Source organism: Hermetia illucens, chromosome 2, assembly GCF_905115235.1.
Source record: "Hermetia illucens chromosome 2, iHerIll2.2.curated.20191125, whole genome shotgun sequence".
NCBI lineage: Eukaryota > Metazoa > Arthropoda > Insecta > Diptera > Stratiomyidae > Hermetia > Hermetia illucens.
In genome coordinates, this window is record NC_051850.1 from 3,418,397 (window position 1) to 3,436,316 (window position 17,920).

The window sequence follows — 17,920 nt, forward strand, 5'->3', positions numbered from 1 at the left end:
TGCCTACATCGCGGGCAGAGCTCCTCGGAGTTCAAGCGTGGAGTTGCGCTGTACAACTCGGGTGCCGTACCCCTTAGTTGCGGCAGAGGTGTTAGATAGGCCTCGCATCCACTGGTATGAATGCTGAGCCTGCACTCAGTATAAACCAGGACCGCTGTGCTTGCATGGCGGGGCTCTGATTGTAGTCCCAAAATCAATCCGTGTCCGAAGAGGACCGTGGGATTAAGCCTTCACGGCAGGTACTCACGTTAAACCCCCAGGACTTTCGGTACCTTGAATGACTTAATTTACTGATGCTTTTGTTTCTGCTTATAAATTTGTTGTTGCTGAAGCACGACTGACGTTGGATTCACCACCGTATGTAGAGCACCGCAGCAACTGTTGTGCGAAATTCCGGCCAGAGATTGTGGCAATGAATTTCTGTTTCCTGTCTTTACTCCTCCACAAACGAGTGATGCTGGCGATAGTGAAGATGCCGTTGATGTTGGAGTTATATTTACTGTTGAAGATGCATTTCCTCTCCATCCTCTTGACAAACAGTGGTTTCTGTCGCGGTGTTTCTTTGATGATTTATTGCCAAACCTCAATGCATTTGGTTGGCCTTTTCTCGTCGGCTGCTGATTAATTTCCACTGGCTTCATCTGAATCGCCTGATCTTGAATCTGCCTTGAAAACTTGTCGAGAATCTGGCACGGAGTAGTATTTTGGGTCGCTATAATCATGGGGTCATTGGTGGATGGCGGCGATTGTTTTGTCGGTACCATCTTGAATTTGTTGGAATCAATGAAAGGAAGTGCTGTGCTGCTTCCTGTACGGTGTCACCAATCGTGGCTTCATTCAATTCTTTTTCACCGATCACTCTCTATGTTTTTCTACTTCAATGATTGCTCCGGTAATTTCGTGACTTTCAGCCCGCTACCCACAGGTAGGAGAGCCACTCAGGCAGGTGAGTTCCAGTCCGTGGTGAATTGCATCATTCTAGCCTGGAATCCTCCCTAATCAGGTTGCGCCTTCACACAGAAACATTGCTCGCGCTTTAGACGATATTCACCAGTTGTAATTTTAAGGACGATGGTTTAGTTGCAGGATCTATGGACCAAGTGACCGTAGGCTCGACGAACCCAAATTCAACTCCATCTTGTGTGCGCTAACATCAGCCTTATATTGGGATAGGGTATCAGTTAGCTGCTTAGTAGCTCCTATTCTGTCCAAGGAGCCTATATTTAATCGAAAAATGCGGTAATTATTTGTCCTTTTTCTTTGCCAAGTCCGTCATTGTGTATTCTAGTCAGTTTGGGGCACCTTCCTGTCGAATTAGTCAAATAAAATCCATTTGATTTCCAACATAATTTTATTTCTAACACTTAACACAATCATTTTTTTACAGTATCATGTTTACCTTGTATGTTCCCTTTTGTTTTAGAATAGAACGAAGATTGAACAGAATCCACAAATAAAAAAAACACAGAATAAATTTGAAGGCAATAGGAATACAATCAATTCTTTTGATTATTATCTCAACAACAAGACGCAGTTGCAGACTTAATCACAAAACCCCCAAGTTACAATTTCAACTTGCCCAGACCACCCTGAATTCACGCCTTGAATGTATCTTTCTCCTTCCTCAAAGCACCCATTGTCCGGATTGGATCCGTCTCCCCTGCATGGTTCTGTACACTCTTCTCATGTACACGCATAAAAGGATTTATCAACTTCTCATCACGAATCAACGATGGAACGGTTGGCGAGTTCTCAGCTCGTCGATGCTTGGCCCATTCAATTCGATCCAGGATATTTTTGTTCAAAGGTTCGACGTGTCGAGCGAAGGCTAAATTCTGCAATGTGTACTCGTGACCGCAAAATACTTGAGTTTCGTCCGGGAGACTGGAAAGTTTTTCACATAGTGCAGAGTACATTTGTTCGGCAGTGCCCTCGAAGAATCGTCCGCATCCTCCTTGGAATAAAGTGTCACCGGTGAAGACGGCCCTTTCGCCATTTGGAGATTCGACGTAGTAACAGATATGTCCGGTTGTGTGACAAGGCGTGAAAAGGCAAAGAACGTCCAGATTTCCGATTTTCAGTCTGTCTCCTTGTCCTACTTTCTTTGTAAGAGCACCAATGCGGTCGTCCCCTCCGTACACGGTCAGTTCTTTCTGAAATTTCTTAACAAGTTTCTCGTTTCCACCTGCGTGATCCCAGTGGTGATGGGTTGTGAAAACTTTTGTAAGATTGCAATTCTCTTCTTCGATTGCTTTCAGGACACTGTCGGGATCTACCGGGTCCACGATAGCGGCATCACGAGTTTGGGAGCATATGATCTGGGAATTGCAGGGTGGGTTGTATGGGGTGTTAATAAGGATATTTAGGCGTCAATCATTCAACATACCAAGTACATGTAGTTGTCTTGAAGTGCAGGAAGGATGACCACATTCATGTTGGATAAGTTCAATCGTTCTGGGCAGCTGTGAGATCCGTGTAAACCGACTGTGCGTAGTTTTTGTGCTAAAAAAGGAATAAATAAACTTTTCTTCAATTATTTTACTAAGAAATTATTCCCTTAATTAAACTGTTAAAAGGTTAAGAGGTTGACTGACGGTTTCGTCCAGGGCAGAGGCAACTCATCAGATGCTGCCTCACCTCTGCCCTAGGAGCAACGTGACCGAAAGTAACGACAGGTGGTAGTCGCTCCATTTATATATAATCGCAAACACGACATGAGTGCGAACTATATTGAAATGAAATCTGTCGTAATTTTGGACCTAAACCAGGCCGAAGTGAATTTTTTGTTGAGGATGCTGGGAGTATTGAGTCCGCACCCACTAGAGTATGGACTGGACGGGAGCAAAATATTTTATGTGAAGCGCTCTCGACTCCATTCAGATCAAGTCTATGACCGAGAAAAATGGGGTATTTGACCTAGTCTGGCCGACCCCTGCTTCTGACTGGATCAAAGGTCAAAGAAGGAGATTTATACAAAAAAGAGAATTGGCGGATTCGTCGATACTCTTTCCCGATGTCGATACGGTAATGTGAGCTTAGCTTTTGCCAAGGTAGTATTAGTCGAGTGTATTGGGGCAGCACTCTTGGGAATCTGATCGAGAAGTGTGCCTTGCACCGCGTTGCCCGGGCAAGCGTTGATTTGTCCGTTAGTTCCAGAAGTAATTAAGCATAGCTCATGGCTGTAGGAACTGTGGTAGAGGTTTTGTCCCAGAGGGTAAACCCGTTCTTCACTATTGCAGTGCGTTTCCTAGCACACCATGCGTTGGTAAAATCTCCTAAGGAAAACAGAAACAAAAAAAAAACCCAAAAAATCGATAAAGTAGCAGAGAAGGAGAAAGAGTAGTTGACTGCGTTTCGGGGTAATGCGAAAATGCGTTACTCAATGCAGTGCATAGTGAAAGAGGCAGCGAGGGCTGGATCATTGGATGAGACACCGGAGCGCTCAAATAAAGAGGAAGACTTGCAAAATGATGCGGTTGCTGCTGCGGGAACGGTAGTTCTAGTACCTTGTAGTGTTCCTGTTCCGGAAATCAGACAAAAACGCTAGACTTCAGCAGTTGGATTCGGATACGAGTCGAGTGAAAGTGCAATCGACTGCTCTAACTAGAGCTGAAGAGGGAAGGCTTATCGGGAAATAAGCGCCAGTGGTGAAGCGTATGCGTTTGACAATGTTTCTTCAGGAGAACGTAGGCAAAGGTATGAAAAGTGGGCTGAAAGAACCGGAGGAACTACTGAGAAAAAAACAAGCAAAGGAAGGCAAAAGGAAACAAGGTAAGAAGAATAGTAAATCACTAACGGAAAAGAAGAGCAAACGAAAAGGGACTAGATCGTCGGTTCTGTTCATTAGGCGGCATCTCAGTGAAACCCGCTGCAAGATGAAGCCCGAGGACAGCGTATCAGAAGTGTCTTCAATTCGGAAAATGAAGGGTGACGGATTCCTCGTTGAATTGGGCCTGAAAATAACTGTATGGATAAGTTCTGCGAAGCGGTCAAGGGGCTACTGGGAGAGGTTTTGGTTTCTAGCTTAGAAACTACGTACTCTCTGGAAATCAAAGATCTTGATTGCCTCACAGAAAAAGGCTAAGTGGAGGAGGTCATAAAGCGTGTGAATGCATATGGACATCCGTTTGGAACTTGCGAGGGACTCGACAGGAGGACAGCATGCTGTAGATGCGGTCAGGTAGGTCACCAAGCCAAGATTTGCAACGAAAAAGAGAAATGAGTTCTCATGGGAATCCTACTATGTAGTGGCGGACGCTGAAAATTGCCCCAAGCTACTTCTCTGACGATAAAGAGATGCTTAGTTGGTAGTCCGACGGCTGGCCAGCAGTGTGAGGGAAGTACAAAAGATCTATCTAAGAGCAAGCCCCTTGAAAGCCTTCAGTGTTTCAGTTAATGTGGGAACTACTGATCTGACTTTGGTTTTCACCACTTCCCTGCAAAAATTCTCAAATGCAGAAAAGAGCCTCTGCTCAGCAAGGTCCTCCGGCTGTAATGGCCATGTTTTTAGTTCAGCCATGCTTGCGTTTACCAGCCTCTGCCTTTCTCCATCGTAAACCGAACACTCATATAGCACATGAAGTGCCATTTCCTGTGCTCCGCAATCGCAGTAACTGCTTGTACTAAGCTGGAATTGCGTTAACTTTCACTTGAAGTCACCATGCCCTGTTAGAAATTGGCTTAAAAAATGATTGGTTATCATCCAATTCACTTTCAGCCTCTTTGCCATGTCTGGGAAGAATAACCTTGTAATTTGCCCCTTTTCAATGTTGTCCCATTCCCTTCGCCATTGTCTAGTCATGACTGCTCTCAGCTTGATTTTCACGCTTATGAAATGGTTTCCATTGAAAACATCGTCTTCCACCGAGAACCTGATCCCCTTCTTCAGCATGTACAAATAGAGCTTCTCCATTACTACCAGCCTTATCGGCAGCTGCCCTGCTAGAACGCAAAGGGCGTCAGTCGAATTAGTCCAATATGCTCCCGTAGCTGCTAGGGGCGTGGTAATATTGTCTGCGGCGTTCCGGGCAAGGTCTTCAATTTCACTCCGACTTTTGCCCTCGATGAGGATGAGAATGTCATCTACGTAAGCAACCGGGGTAATTTGTTCCGATATACTAGACAGCTTGATGACTAGTTGTACAAAGACAATGTTTCACAAACTCGGCCCGAGTATGGAACCCTGCGGGCAGCCTTTGCTAACTTTTTTTTCTTCCTTCTCGAAATTGTTTTCCATAGCTATCCTGTTGCGCTGACAGGTGGAACTCCTCCAAATGTCAGCAATGATTGTGGAAGTGGAGGATGAGCAAATTCTGCTCGAAATACTTTCGCCATCTATCCGTCGCGGCTCGACGGTTGGTAAGCAAAGTACCGTTCTTGTCATTAACGCAACAGAAGTATTCCATACCCTGGGTACGTTCGTTACGGCGTTGAGCAAATCTATACAGATCTCTCTCACCATCCCGAGTGTCCAGTTTATCGTAAAGATTTTTGTAATGTCATGAAGTCATCAGATGTAGAGAGGCTGATGTCTTACTGGGGTGTCTACTCCTCCTCCCAACAATACCTAGAGTCACGGGCCATACAGGCAGTGTTTCATAGAATCTTTTTTAAAACAGTTTTTTAAAAGAATTCGAATGTTCTCGTTCTTCTTCGAATGCTTTTCGGAATTTTTTGAAAACCCTTTTTAAACTTCCAATAGCGAAAGAGGCGTCTTCGATGGTATGGTCACGTAATTCGCGCTAACGAGAATTCACTTGCCAAGATTGGTCTGAACATTGAAGTCGATGGTAAGCGATTAAAAGACCCTCAGAAATAACGGTTGCTTGATACGCTGGATGGGGATTTAAAAGCCTCGAGATTGCATCCAGATCAGGTATTTGATAGAGCCAAATGGTGAAACCGATCACGACGAGCCGACCCCGCTTGTGAATGGGACAAAGGTTGAAGAATATTAAGGATATTTCTAGGATTATTTCGCTGAAGAAGGCAGCAAGTGGCTACCGAAATACGTGTTCGGAAAATAAACGAAAATCATTGATGTCATAGCGGAGCGCTAGTGGTCTCGTTCAAGAGGGGATACTGTAAAGTTTTGTCCCGACACGGTTCAGTCGCCATCATGCGTTGGAATAGTGAGGAGCGTGCCTTTGCCGTTGAGGTTTACTTTTCAAGCGGATGTTCGGTTATTGCAACACAGCGTGCATTTCGGAATCGCTTTAATTTAGCCCCGTTGGCTCCCGTCCCAGACCACAAATCAATTGTTACATGGGTCACTACATTCAGACAAACTGCAAGTGCGACAAAAGGAAGAACTGGAGTCCCTCGGCCCGTTAGATCACCTGAGGACATTGAAGCAGTAAGAGCGTCAATGTTGCGATCGCCACGGCGTTCTACGCGCAAACACGCATCTGCCCTTGGACTATCCGATCGTTCTGTGAGAAGAATTCTTCGTGATGATTTTCAATTTCATCCCTATAAGATGGCGATAGTGCAGGAACTTTCAGAACGTGACTTCAATTCTCGGATGAACGCGTGTGAGCTTCTTCTTGATGTCGTTCCCGAGGGTGTTATTGTTTTTTTTTTAACGATGAAGTCCATTTTCATTTGTGTGGGTCGGTTAACAAACAAAACATGCGCTACTGGGCTGACACCAACCCGCGAGAATTGCATCAAAAGCCTTTGCATTCACCCAAAGTCACAGTGTGGTGTGCAATTTCCTCAGCTGGAATTATTGGTCCCTGGTTTTTTGAGGAAAATGAGGTTACAGTGACAGTGAATTCGGACCGGTATGTAAACATGCTACAGAATTTTTTTTCCCACGGCTAGAAAATTTGCATTTGAGGGACACTTGGTTCCAACAAGACGGTGCAACAGCACACACTTCAAAAGCATCGATGGCTGTTTTGGGAGAACACTTTCCAGAGCGCCTTATCTCAATTAGAGGCGATTTGGAATGGCCGGCACGCTCTCCCGATCTGTCCCCTTGTGATTTTTTTCTATGGGGTTTTTTGAAATCCCGTGTTTATGTGAACCGTCCAAGAACCCTACAAGATTTGAAGACCAACATCCAAGATAGGTTACATTCAGTCGATGTTACTTTTTATTTCCATTTGTCCTTCGCTGGATGACGTTGATGGGCTCCACTGATGATATTATATCAATCATGAACCCTAGCTAGTTCTAGACTTGAAGAATGCAAGGAGAGGCGGAATATTGGAGTATCAACAAAACCATGGTTTCGATCTGACGGGTAATCACATTCTCCCTCGAAGGTGTGGAACAGTTTGTATATCGAGGAAGAATCCTTTCTGTTCACGGGGCTATTGAAATTGATATGATGAAACAAGCATATCACTGATAGTAGCATCGACCTGCCAAGATGTTGCGTTAAATCATTGGAATATCAAGCAATGGGGTTGTAACCATCCAACCAACCAAATTTGCGAGAGATGTCTCCAATGATTGATTATGTAATTCGCGCTAACGAGGGCTCACTAGCTAAGATTGGTGTAAACATCGAAGTTGATGGGAGACCAATGACCAAGGGGCCGATCTAAATAATGGCTTGATATGCTGGGCGGTGATTTGAGAGCCTCTCGACTCCACCCAGATGACCGAGAAAAATGACGCATTTCATCTAGTCGTGCCGACCCCGCTACTGAATGGTACAAAGCTTAAAAGGAGGAGATTTATAGAAAAAAAAATTGAGAATTCCCGGATCCGCCGCTACTTAGCTTGAATTTAGCTTTTGTCAAAGTGGTACTTGTGGCGTGTATCAGGCGCAGCACTTTCAGGAACCTGGTCGAAAAGTGTACCATTACACCACGTTGCCCCAAGCGAACGCTGATTCGTCTGCGAGTTCTGGGATTAGCTAATTGTAGGTCAGGCCTGAAGGGATTTTAAAGGAGGCCATAATATGTGAGTATCCAGAGGTAACCAATGCCCGAATAGGTATGAATCCTACGAATTCGTGAAGCTAAAAGCTCGCTCTAATGGAAGTTGTCGAACAATACGCGAGAAACTTTCAAAAAGTGGAAAACTTGCATCGAAAAGGATAGTCTATGCAGGGATCATGCGCGTTTGATGAAAGCGCGGCACATAATATAGACTCAGGGCAGTGTCCAGTCTTCAGAGCAGAATTGGAAAAAGTTAAGATGCGGTTGGCATGATTCGCATCCTAGAGATCAAGATGCACTGCACTGCAACCGCTCATGAATTGTTAGCGCAGTAAGATGCGGAGGTAAAGGCTGACCTAGTGCGCATCAGTTAATAGTAACAAAACAAGGACCCAACTTCTTGACATGGCATTGCACCCGCTTTAGTGTTCTTAACTGGAACTTCAGTTTTTAAAAAATGACCAGCAATATTTGCAGTTTAGTTAGCAACTACGATCAACAGCGTGGTTATTCAGAATTTCAATTAAAATAATAAGTGAACAATTGGAAATATTTTGTTAACAGGATAGAGAGTCATCTAAACGTGATAAAGAAAGCTTATTGTCACTCAGCCCGGAGAGTCTATAAGGGCAATATCTATCAGGACGCCAGACAGCTCTTAGGGATATCGAATTAGTGGACCTCGGCGCAAAACCGGAATGTCTGGAGTTCCTTATTGAGGCAAGCTTAGACCGGATACCGGTTGTTGCGCCGTTGATGATGATTGTCACTTAACCAATTGACATAATTTTCTTTCCATTTTGGTAGGAACTTTCGGTCCACTTTGTATATTTTCCTTCAGTTGAGCTAAAGGCATACCATCGAAGACGCCTCTCTCGTAGTTTTTCCACGATCGGTGTAAACCCATATCGGTCGCGGATATCCTCATTTCGTATTTGATCAAAACATGTCACACCACTCATCCGACGAAGATGTTGCGTTAGATGAGTGGCGTGACACGTTTTGACCACATCCGAAATGAGGATATCCGTGATCGATATGGAGTTGCACCGATCAAATCGAGCAAACCATTCACTTGAGTTTTCTCCATGAAGTCATCTTTGTAAACTGTCAACAATAAAATAGTTTCAGCAGCACTTTTACGGAGTAGAAAATAAGATTTCACAGCTACATGTTGCTCACTTAAACTTGCCATCATAAAAAAACGAAACAAAACAAAACGGGGCTAGGGAAAATCATCGTCGCAGATGATCAGATCAAATGTACACGGCCATGAGAGAATTCGGTATCCCGACGAAATTGATAAAACTGACTAGGCTGACCCTGACCAATGTGCGAGGCCAGATGAAAGTAGCAGTCTCACTCTCAAGACCATTCGACATCGATAACGGTCTACGACAAGGAGATGCCCTATCATGCGTCCTCTTTAACCTGACCCTGGAGAAAGTGATCCGTGATGCTGAGGTAAATGCAAGAGGTACGATCCTCTTCAAGTCCACCCAACTACTGGCCTATGCTGACGATATCGACATCATGGGGAGAACCACCCGAGACGTACAAACTGCCTTCATCCAGATCGAGCAGGCGGCAAATGGCGCGAGATGTGGGGCTGCACATCAATAAAGGCAAAACAAAATATATGGTGGCAACGTCAGCACCGAAGACGAATTAACCAACAACATCAAACCACACTGGTCAAGCAGGAAGAATAAGGATAGGAGACTACATCTTTAAGACCGTTGATTATTTCTCCTATCTAGGGTCGAAAATCACAATCGATAATAGCTACGATGATGAAATCCGCGCACGGTTGTTGTCAGCCAACAGAGCCTATTTCAGCTTACAAAGACTGTTCCGCTCGAAACGTCTCACCATAGGGTCAAAGTTCTTACTGTACAAGACAATGATCTTGCCAGTCCTCATGTATTCCTCGGAAACTTGTGTTCTTAGCAAGAAGAATTGCGAACTCTTGGCCGAGTTCGAGAGAAGAGTCCTCCGAAGAATTTTTGGCTCCCTACATGAGGATGGACGATTCCGTAGCCTACCCAATGACGAAATCTAGCGATAGTATGACCGTTCGGTTGTGGATAAAATCCGGGTCAATAGGTTACGGTGGGCGGGTCACTTAATCCGTATGGATGAGGATGATCCCACCCGGAAAGTCTATAAGGGCAATATCTATGGTAGAAAAAGAAGACGAGGCAGATCCTGCCTAAGATGGAGCGATGGCGTAGGTCAGGGCGCTAGACAGCTTTTAGGGATATCGAATTGGTAGACCTCGGCGCAAAACCGGGGTATCTGCAGTTCCTTATTAAGGCAGGCCTAGGCCGGATACCGAATGTTGTGCCGTTGATGATATTATTGTTACCTATTTCTGGTGCTCAGAGGTGGCGGCGAGGAAGATGGGGCGGCAACCCTATCGGCCAAACCAAAACCAAGTGGCCGAGGAGAATCTCCATAGTGGTGGCACCGGGAGACGCTGTAGTTACATTGGTTTGCCGGCCGTGATTCAGTAGGCGAATGCTCCAAAGACCTAATTAGGGCGATCAGACCCGAGTCTGCACAGGGACTCATCTGAAGTGGCGAATTGGTCACGAAACCTTACCAGGGGTATACTGGTACCATGGTACGATGGTATTCCAGCAGAGGTGTACAAACTGGTATTCCAACACCGGCCAGACCTGCTGCGGGGATTTATCTCCCCGGCAGTTTGGTTTTAGGGCAGGGAGATCGACAATTGATGCTGTCATGCAGGTCGTGGACGCCGTTCGACGAGCAGAGGCACATAGCCGCCGAACTCGACGGGTGGTGCTCCTCGTAACGCTTGACGACAGAAACGCCTTCAATTCCGTAAGATGGAAAGACATTCTAGGCACACTAGAGAATACCTTCAGCGTGCCGAACTATCTCTTACGGATTTTGAGGGACTATCTGAGGAACCGCTCCCTGCTCTATGCAACACTAGAGGGTCAAAGGTGGATGGAGGTCACATCGGGGTAGCACAGGGATCCATTTTAGGGCCGGACCTCTGGAACGCTACCTATGACAATCTGCTTAAACTCGACATGCCAGAAGAGTCGCGCCTGGTCGGCTACGCAGATGATGTCGCAGCGCTTGTTGCTGGACGCACTGTCGAACAGGCGCAAAGCAGACTCGACATATTGATGCGACGGGTAAGCGGATGGATGACTACTCATGGTTTTAACCTTGCACTGGAAAAAACCGAAGTAGTCATCCTGACTAAAAAGAGAATTCCGACCCTGCGTCCCATATCGTTCGGCGAGTCGATAATCGAGTCAAAATCGGCGGTAAAGTACCTCGGGTTGACTCTTGACTCAAAGATGAGTTTTTCTGAGCAAATCCAAGCAGCAGCGAACAAGGCTGCGGCTGGAGTTTCGGCGTCAAGTAGGCTAATGGCAAACATTGGGGGTCCTACGTCTAGTAGGCGACGTCTCCTGATGAGCTCAACGCAGTCTGCCCTGCTCTACGGCGCAGAGGTATGGGCTGGCGCTCTTAACAAGGAGGTATATCGTAGACGCCTCGCGCAAGTACAGAGACGGGGAGCTTTACGGGTGGCGTCTGCGTACCGCACAGTCTCTGAACCGGCCGTGATGGAGATCGCGGGAGTTATCCCCGTCGCCCTTCTTGCTAGGGAGCGTCAGGCCATATACAAGCGCAAGGGAGCTGAGCCAACGGAGGTGGTTGCTCGGGAAGAACGGCAACACACTCTAGACGAGTGGCAGCTCTCTTGGCAAAATGAAACTAGAGGCAGATGAACTGCGCGGTTCATCGGCAACTTAGGTGCGTGGCTGAATCGGAAGCATGGTGAGACAGACTATTTCCTTACCCAATTTTTAAGTGGGCATGGAAATTTTCAATCTTACCTGCACAAGATTGGAAAGGCGCGTTCTCCGGATTGTGTGTTTTGCAATGGAGTTGTGGACGATGCCCACCACACTTTTTTTTCTTGTGGAAGGTGGGATGGGGTTCGTCAGCAGCTCTATTTAAACACAGGGGATCTCTCTTCAGACAACATTGTGGAAGAGATGCTGAGGACTGCTGATAGCTGGAACCGTGTTGCCCATTACGTTCGGGCGCTTCTCGTTGCTAAGAAGATAGAACTCGACCGGTGGAGGAGCCGGATGGCAGGGGGTTCCTTGAACTGACAGTTCCCTTACTCCTCTCTTCGGGCCTCGGCGTGGTGTTGCGTATCAACACGGGTGCCGTACTCCATAGTTCGGTAGAGATTTAGGTAATTCTTGCATCCACCAGTATGAATGCTAAGCCATGCATTTGGTATAGACTGGTACCGTTGTTGCTTGTCTCAGCGGGGCTCTGATCGTGGTCACAAAATCAATCCGTGTCTGAAGAGGACCGTAGGATTAAGCCTCACGACAGGTGCCTACGTAAAACACCATGGGCTTCACTGTTACCTATTTCTTAAAAATGAAAATGATTTTAAAAACAAAATCAAAGCGATAGTGTTGCGATAGAGCGCGCAAAATCGTAGCTCAGCGGAATGGGGTATTGATCTGGTAGCTATAAGGTCTCCTTTCGCCATTGGGTAGCGAAGATCAACAGCTATTTGAAGTTTTGCAAATATTCTGTTTAAGAAGTTCTTTCCGCTCAACTGCCAGCTTCTGCGGTAGTAATGGACGCATCTAGCTCTCGTCATGTTCAGAGAGACTATGCTCGATAGTGACGTTGCGGTATTTTTGAAGAAGTACGCGAATGTGTGGATCCTCAACGATGGAAAGAGTGTTGGGCAGGTTGGGATTCTTCTAGATGACCTAAGGGAGGTTGTAGGGGCAATGTGTGCCTAACATGGGAGTGCTGATATCCACGATAATGAAGAGCCAAGAAAACTATCCTCGAAGTCTTAGACTCAAGTCTACCTGCCTGTAGCCATAGGTGGGGATCGACAAGGAATCTGCTGTTGCGGGTTTTAACGTATGGGAGAAGAACCGAGACTTCAGCGACTGTATCGACTCCTAACCAACCCAACCAACCCAGTGGTCGCACGTTGACCTCGTAGATTTTGTCCGTGGTGACGGCTAACGTGTCCAGGGATCTGGAATCCGCACAGGCCAGGGTGGCCTGTGTGTTCCCAGGAAGTCTCTGCAACCACAAAAAATGTAGCAGCTCGATTTCGACTTTGTCACCACCCAACGCTTCGTTCCGCGCAACAATTGGCTTGGCGTACGGTCACCAAGCGTTAGCTCTGTCAGTAGACGGTTAAGTTTGGTCGTCTTACCCGCGGGGGGTTTGAGGGATTATTTGAGAGATCGTTCTCTGCTTAATGAGATGCTTTAGAGTCAGAGGAGGATGGAAATTATACTGAGGGTAGCATAGGGATCCATCAAAAGGCGAAATTTCTGAATAACTTTCTATGAGTCTGCTAAGCCTCGACATGCCACAGGAGACGCAGTGCTGGACAGGCATGTAGCTTTCTGCAAAGATGATCCTGATGATGATGATCCTTCCCCTGTCTATTGGTCAAAGGAATTCCCTGACTTGAAAGCTCCTTAAGACGAGAGCGTCAGTCCGAAGTAATATGCCGAACGGTTCTAGGATAGTTCTCTGACAACAGAGACATATTTAGTTGGTAATCGTAGCGGGATTCTAACACTCAGTACGTAAATGCGTCCAGCCCTCGTGCGACGACCTTAGGGTTGGGAGGAGCAGCGGAGAAAGAGCTGATAATGTTGCCAAGCGGGACGAGGGGGGAATTTCCGTGTTTCGATCATGATTACGAGATAACACTCGAAGTTCTTCTTCAGGAGAACACCTGTAAGGTTTGTCGTTTGCGGATTCTATGTGGAAACACTTGATTCAAAGTTTTTCTATTCTAAAATGGTTGATCCTTGACGTTATTGATTATTCAATTCCTCCGCTTGCCTGGGAGCGAAAACAATTAACTTAAGTGCTTGTCCAGTTTTTGAATGTCGTCCCTAGGGAGGAGGTACGGACAGTTCACGAAAATCCTGGGGAAGGGACTACGTAAACAAGCACTTTATGGGAAAGAGCCGGACATTGTGCAAGGGGCATCGATGTCCTTGGGCGCCATCATCACTTCTTGTTGAAATTAATGCATAAACGATATCAAAGCCGCCGGCAGGAACGGCCTAATGAGCAATTTTATTCCAGTCGATGGAGTTCCAAGGGGAAACTAATAATAGCCGAAAGTCGCCCTTTTGGGGCTGCAAGAAGAGCCTCGTTCGAAGTCAATCGATAATCGTTCTTTTGAGCTGTAATTGCCAAATGACACGTGCGGAATATTAACCAAACTCACTTTTTACCCTCTTGGATTGCTTGTTCTCGCCGAGAAGGTGCTGGAATTCTACGCAAAACAACCACAACCGGCAAAAAACTTCAATCGCAAAATGACCTCTCAAAGTGACACCTCCAAACTAGGCCTCAACGCCGCCAGCTATCAACTAGCCAAACTAACTGACACCCACCCGCCTCCGCCCCCATTTCACCCTCTTCCCATAACCCACTTGTTTATATATCAAATTCCCAGCAATTCCGCTCGGCAAAGTTCAAAGACCACTCGAATCCCGGCAATTGCAACCTAATCCCGCCGCGAGTTGGCTACTTACCGCGGAAATAAGCCGCCGTGAGATTTAGCGCGAATCCGTTCGAGAGGCGTCCCCAGATCCGTGAGAACATTTGCAAGGCGGCCGCGGGCGCTAATCCCGACTCGGAAGACTTTTTGGCTGGCGGTTGGGTATCACAGGCGGAACAGGTGATCGCTGGACACTGCGGTGGGTTTTGGTCAGACGTCGTCTGTTGGTCGCGTTCACGTGTCTAATTCCACAATTGACCGGCAAAGCGAGTTTGAATGTTTCGCGGAATGAAAATTGTACGAATCGAAAAAACAAAATGAAACGAAAATGCTTGCGACCAGCGCGCGAGAATTTGTGCGAACGAATGGCACTGGCCGTGGGGATTGTGCGGGTGGACGTCAACGTGACAGTTGTTGGGAAGGTGGGGTGCGCCTGATAAGGATTCGTCAAGGTGTGGGGCTAGGCTCTTATCAGGGTTTTGGGGGATTGAACGCACTATTCGTTCCCTGAGAAGCTCCATTCGAAAATTCGCGAAGGTTCACGCCCGCGGTGCTATCAGTCGGCCGACTCTACCCGGTAATCATCGGCGTCATTGAACCAACTCGTTCGGTCCTCCTCGCAAGCCGCCTGGCGGACTGTCATTCAGTCGCGCGATTTCACGGTGGTTGGTGTGTTTTTGGACGTTCGTTTTGGTATCGGCGCAAAATTCCAAGTTTTCCTTGAGGTTGTGCAGTGTCGCGATTCGGAAATCGCGTAAATTGAATTAAACACTTGACGGCGTGACGGTCGGAAGTAGAGTTGGGTGTGTGGGACGCGTAATTACCGCTCGGAGACATGAAGAAGCGGCCAATCAGGTCTGGCACGGAGGATTCGGGCGGCGGTGGCGAAGTCTCTGACTTGGACGGGGGCCCGGCCGTGTACAAGACCACGGCCGACACCTTCATAATTATGAATGAGCGGCCCGTGGACGACATCTCGATGGAGTTCTTCTACAAACCGCACACAATTACGCTGCTGGCGGTGTCGATTGTGTCCGTGATGTACTTCGCCTTTGTCAGGTGAGTAGCCGTTGACTGGTGAGGGCCGCATGCTCCCCGCGGGCACAGGAGCTGCATCGCACACGCTCGGTGTCGCGTGCACTGCACTTGCCTGGCCGCCTCCCCGGGGCAGCCCTTCCGACCCATTATGCAACCTAACCTCAACCGCGTGCAATTTGTCAGCGCGACGACGACCAAAGGCAAAAGTGTGTGACCGGAGTTTTGATGTGAAAATAAATTGCGTGCATCGACAAACTTGCATTGTTTTCTGAATGTAACCCTAACTAGGACTCGCGGGAACGGGATGGCGGCGTTGTCACCGTTCAGATTCCCAAGGATCTGCTGAAATTCCAGGCCTAGGATGGTGCGAAAATCCCGACCGAAATGGACGAGGAGTAAGAGTTTGTTATGGAAATTGTGTTGGAGACCGAGCGGTATTGTCGGATTTTGCCCTGTCCGCGGTCGATTCGATGGTCACGGAGTAATTCGATTTGCGTAGCCTTTCCCAATCGTAATTCAATAAGTGGGACGCATTTCTGCAACGGTTGCACTCGGTGTTCGCTGACTGCACAAATCGATAGTTGGCCTCCCCGCGGGGGCTCTATTTTTGGTTTCCCAATCGGAAGTTGAGGCTGCATTTTGATTAGTTGTCGAAGTGTCGAGTGTGGTCGGAGGCTGTTGGTTGATTCCTGTTTGTTTGGTTCGAGCGAATGAGCGCGGACGAAGTATTCTTTTCGAAGTGAATAAATTCAGAGTTTCTTGCGATTTAATCAAAGTGGACGGTTGGCTTTTGTGCTTTTCTTGAGGGTGGTTCTTGTGGTGAGAGGTATTTAGGGAGTTCGAACCACCTATTGGATGCTGCACCCACGCCAAAATACTAAGAAGGACAAGCTCAGATCTTCCTTTCTTCATCTATGAAGCCCAAATTCATGAAATATCGAACGCCAATTTGTGTAAAATTTTCAAGTCTGAAGGGCAGCCACTAGCTTCCATGAATCAATGGGTTACTGAGGCTTGAAGTAGGGGTAGGACCTGAACAGTGCAGTGAGTCAGAGTGTCAACTAGAGGCTTTCCCGGAGACCTCAACAGTGGGGAAGTCCCGCTCTTTTGTGAAGTATGAGGAGAACATGGAGGTATGAAGTGGAAGTTGATGCCTCTTGGGGTGCACTCTCTGCTGATTTTTTCTCTCTGATTGTTCGTTCTGAAAACGTTCTGAAGGTCTGCAAGACAAAATTTGTCGCGTTGCCTGAACAGATGTTTTTGCAGTGACCGCGTCTACCCATGAACCTTTCCAATCCTGCGATGAAACCCTTTGTAGTCACGTTACTGACAATTTCAAGGTACATAGCCTTGGTTCGAAGCAACAGAAAACCGCGATATAAACCTTTTGTGAACGTTTGCCTCGAACATGGAAGAGTATCCAGACTGGCCCGTAGACATCGACGCTAGCATTAACAAAAGGTCACGGTCACGGTTGCACGCTGTTTGGGATAGGCCTTGTTATAATGCGCGCAGTTATGTGCAATGCTTTTCCTTTTATAGGTCAAAAATGCCGCTTATCATGGGTAGGAGTGCTTGGGGCCTTTTGGTTGTTCACCATCGACTTCGATGTTCAGACTAATCTTGGCAAGTGGATTCTCGTTGGCGCGAATTACGTGACCATATAATCGAAGTTTCAAAATCACCGACAATTCTGCCCCGCAAGCTGCTGCTTTATCGAGCACCAGCGTAGTCTCAGCTCCTGAGATGCCGCTGACTGGCTCTGTTTATACCTCGCCGGCGACTGCAGCCAACAAAACTGGCGCCATACCTAAGTCGCCCCGGTCGATTAATTCTAATTCTCTGCCTCTATCTGCCTCGCTTAATTCCAGTCTGTCCATAAAAGATGGTATCAACCCGAAGACGTCCGCTAGCCTACTGAAAAATCTTCCATCCGAGGGACAAGTTCCCTACGCAACATCGGATGCGCAACGAAGTTCTGGCGTTTATCCTACAGTCGCTACATTAGCACCACCGCACACCTCCTGTGTATCATCGACGCCCGCCACCGCTGAACCGCAGGCCCTTCCGGCCTCATGTCGTCCAAGCGGCCCCCAATTGAACGTCGCCTCGCCACCGAAACAGCTGTTCGTGTCAAGGCTAGCGTACTCCACTACGCCCGACGAAATTCTGGCCTATATCAGAAGCAAAAGCAACTCAACTTTGTCACCTCTTTCCTGTGTGAAGCTGACGAAGGATGGCTCTCCTGACCGAGTGATAGCTTCCTTCAAAGTGACATATCCCCATGACTTCGATGCTATCGTCCAATCCTCCTTTTGGCCACAGGGGGTCTTCGTTAAGCCTTATCAGAGGTCTAAGATTCGCGAAAATTTCCGGCCTGCCCGCCTGTCTCGCCGAATTTGAATGATTTGAATAACTA

General features: G+C 47.1%; 2 protein-coding genes across 6 annotated transcripts in view; one reads left to right on the forward strand and one right to left on the reverse strand.

Moving 5' to 3' along the window:
• Window positions 1-1,332: 1,332 nt before the first annotated feature.
• On the reverse strand, window positions 1,333-14,867 carry LOC119647832 (hydroxyacylglutathione hydrolase, mitochondrial). Of its 3 annotated transcripts, none has more exons than XM_038049073.1 (3): window positions 14,498-14,867; window positions 2,387-2,502; window positions 1,333-2,318 (listed from the first exon to the last, which is right to left on the reverse strand). In XM_038049073.1, exons 1-3 carry the CDS (start codon window positions 14,565-14,567, stop codon window positions 1,596-1,598), a joined length of 909 nt encoding a protein of 302 aa, XP_037905001.1. In that variant the 5' UTR covers window positions 14,568-14,867; the 3' UTR covers window positions 1,333-1,595. The 3 variants fall into 3 exon arrangements, with proteins under 3 accessions (XP_037905001.1, XP_037905002.1, XP_037905005.1); XM_038049074.1 differs by lacking the exon at window positions 14,498-14,867 and adding an exon at window positions 14,188-14,343; XM_038049077.1 differs by lacking the exon at window positions 14,498-14,867 and adding an exon at window positions 14,188-14,313 and having other exon boundaries at window positions 2,387-2,522.
• A 197-nt stretch (window positions 14,868-15,064) lies between these two features.
• The window catches only part of LOC119647831 (phosphatidylserine synthase 1), a 49,759-nt gene continuing 46,903 nt past the window's right edge, over window positions 15,065-17,920 (forward strand). The window contains exon 1 of one of the 3 annotated variants that reach the window (XM_038049070.1): window positions 15,065-15,522. In XM_038049070.1, the coding sequence (XP_037904998.1) occupies window positions 15,299-15,522 (224 nt within the window). In that variant the 5' untranslated portion in view covers window positions 15,065-15,298. Of the gene's footprint in view, window positions 15,523-15,679; window positions 15,897-16,150; window positions 16,241-17,920 lie in introns of those variants that run through there. The other 2 variants (XM_038049072.1, XM_038049071.1) reach the window with 2 other exon arrangements.